This window comes from Pocillopora verrucosa, chromosome 5 (assembly GCF_036669915.1).
Source record: "Pocillopora verrucosa isolate sample1 chromosome 5, ASM3666991v2, whole genome shotgun sequence".
Taxonomy (NCBI): Eukaryota; Metazoa; Cnidaria; class Anthozoa; order Scleractinia; family Pocilloporidae; genus Pocillopora; species Pocillopora verrucosa.
The window spans coordinates 14,513,691-14,516,604 of record NC_089316.1 but is presented as its reverse complement, the minus strand read 5'-3'; the positions used below and the strand labels follow the sequence as shown (position 1 = coordinate 14,516,604).

Genomic DNA, 2,914 nt, shown 5'->3' with positions numbered 1-2,914 from the left:
CCTTAATATCTACCTTATCATTATCATCATTATCTTTATCATGGTTACTATTTTCTTTAAGTATAGTTCTGTTCTCCCTCATTTGTCTTATTTAAGCAACTTAAGCAAACTGGAAGCTGACTTGAAAACTAAGCAGCTATTAAGCCTCCTGGCTCTTCATTTGTACTATTTCTCAGTGTTCTAAGTAATTTATATCTTAAATTTGTTATGTATGACCGTGTGTAAAGTATTACACATCATGAATAAAAAATGGTCACTGATGTTAGGAGATTGGACACTAGTAAAGTATTATGGGATGTATGTCGAGACCACGAGGTGAATATTAAAAGATGTTGAGTTGAGCTTATGTGTGGTCGTCTCTTCCCCGCAATAACAACTGAGTTGCAAGGAACTGAGATCAACAATTTCAAACCTTAAATACAACCACCAGCCCGAAACAGGAAACAAAAATTTGCTTCCTTTCGCATTGTGTATGGTCAAGTATAATTTTCGTTACACACAAGGGTGAGGAAAAGTATGTCAAGTATATCCTTAACCATCTAAAGCATTATACATCGGTATATCATTAGTGTATATTGCCTTGTTATCCCATCCTATATTCAACATCTCATGCAATGCAATTTTCCAAATATTTGCGACAACTAACTTCTTTGGGCTAGAAAATATAATATTATATTACATATATAATATAATATAATATTAAATCAAACTAAATATCTCCAGTTCAGAGCTTCTTTCTAAATGTGTTAAATTACTTGTGCAATTAACCTTACACTTTGTGTTACAAAAGTATCATTTTCAGTACACACTTGGATAGGAAAGAGAGGTATACTGAACCTTATATAATTCTTACACAACAAAATCATTATATAATCTGTTCATGTTGTCCTTCAGCAGCATACTTAAAATTATAAAATTGTTCTGAGGCCTTAAACTGTTGTTCAAAAAGTAAAATCTAAAATCCAAGCTTTTGCCGATCAACACCATCATTAAGGATGAGAAAATATTCCGTGCGCACCATATCTATGCGAAGAAAGTGTAGGGTGAAATGTGTAAAAGATGTAACTGTGTATGAAAGCTATAGAGATAAACTGTGAATGGAACACAAGGCTCCAATGACAGACCGTTCTCAGACAAAGGACCTTTAAAAGCACTAAAGAATGGTCTATAAGATAAAATACTAAAATACAAGGTCTGCGAATTCACTACATTCGTCCCGTGAATTGAGTGTAGGCTTGCACTTTCTAATGTAAAATGCTTCATGAAGGCATAGATTAGCGGGGTCGTTTTCGCTCATGATAATCTTGACATCAATGCCTTTATAGTCTTTGTTCTGGCAGGAATAGATATGTATTTTCATAGAAGAGTTTTCATCATCGAGATGTTCTTTTACGCGGTCGTGGATGAAGCGTGTCGTGCTACCAATGCATTGTTGATCGCAGCTGTTACACGTGAGCTGGTATACTGCATTTCATCGTAAACAAAATCCAGTATTAGAGATAAGGCATTTGTCTCTGGTGCATTTGCGCGCCTCGGGGGTGTAGGATAGGGCTTGTCTGAGCATGTAGGATTTGTGGGCAATGCGTACCGGGATGTTTTCTTTTCTGAAAATGTTAGTGATCTTGTGGTTGAGTTGTTCAGAAATGTACAGGATCTTAAGGTATGACCACTCTGTGTTGGCAGGTTGAGGGTTTCGTTGGGGGTTTTTTGACTGCTTTGTTTGCTCTATACTGTTCTCTGGATAACCGTCTAGGCAAAGGAAGTCGTCGAATGTGTTTTGTTGCAGATGTATTTGAGGAGCATCTGTCCTCGATGTGTTTTCATTTGTTGCGAATGAATTTGAGTTCGGATTTGGTAGGAATAGATGATTGATAGTGGATGAATAGGGGTTTTTGGCTGGTTTTTTGTAGAATTCAAAAGAGCTGTTGCCATCCTTAGATATGGTGACTTTGAAATCGAATAATAATAATGACAGGCCACTAGGTGTTGTTTCTGGTTTTTCAATTTCGAATTTCAAATTAGGGTGCACATTGTTTATTATGTGGTGAAAGCGGTCTGCTGTTTCTTCATTAGTTGTTTGGCGATAAATGTCGTCAACATATCTCTTGGAAGGGCTTATCATTAGTTGCGATGAGAGGGCGTTGGTTTCTAGTTTGTCCATGAATAGGATGGCCAGTATGCCTGAAATGCTAGAACCCATGGGTGAGCCTTCTCTTTGGCGAAAAACTTGATCTCTAAAGGAGAAGTACATGTTGTTTAGCATGATTTGGAGGAGGTCTGAGACGTCTTGTTTGGAGAGATTAATGTTGGTGATGGCTTCTTGCATTGGTATTGTGGTGTTTAGGGATACCACATCAAGGCTGCATGGATATGGTAACGTTTTGTTTGTGGTGAGATCGCTGGCTGACCGTTTTCTGACTGGGACGTTTAATAGCATCGGTTTAAGGGCGTTGGAAAGAAGCCATGAAATGCGTTGGGTGGGTCCATTGATGTTGGATAGGATAGATCGTATTTTAATATTGGGGCCTGCTTTGTGGGTCTTGATGAGGTGTTAGAATCAGCGCAGATCCGTGTTTGACGCAAGGGTCATTTTTTTAGACAAAGGGAGGAATTTTATTTTTTAGGCAGATCTTCTTCCATTCTTTAGCGCTTTTAGAGGTCCTTTGTCCGGGGATGGTCTGTCATTGGAGCCTTCCATTGGAGTGTTCCATTCACAGTTTATTTCTATAACTTTCATACATAGTCACATCTTTTACACATCTCACCCTACACTTTCTTTGCATATATATGGCGCGCCCGGAACATTTTCTCATCTCTGATGAAGCCGTGATCGGCGAAAGCTTGGATTTTAGATTTTACTTTTTAAACAGCAGTTTAAAGCCTCCTTAGAACAATTTTATAAAATCATTATACA

The 2,914-nt window shown here is 37.9% G+C and overlaps 1 protein-coding gene across 1 annotated transcript; it reads right to left on the bottom strand.

Annotated features, from left to right (window-relative positions):
- Positions 1 to 1,471: 1,471 nt before the first annotated feature.
- Positions 1,472 to 2,437, bottom strand: LOC136280731 (uncharacterized). Its single transcript, XM_066166408.1, has one exon. It carries the CDS (start codon positions 2,435 to 2,437, stop codon positions 1,472 to 1,474), a length of 966 nt encoding a protein of 321 aa, XP_066022505.1.
- Between the last annotated feature and the right edge of the window lie 477 nt (positions 2,438 to 2,914).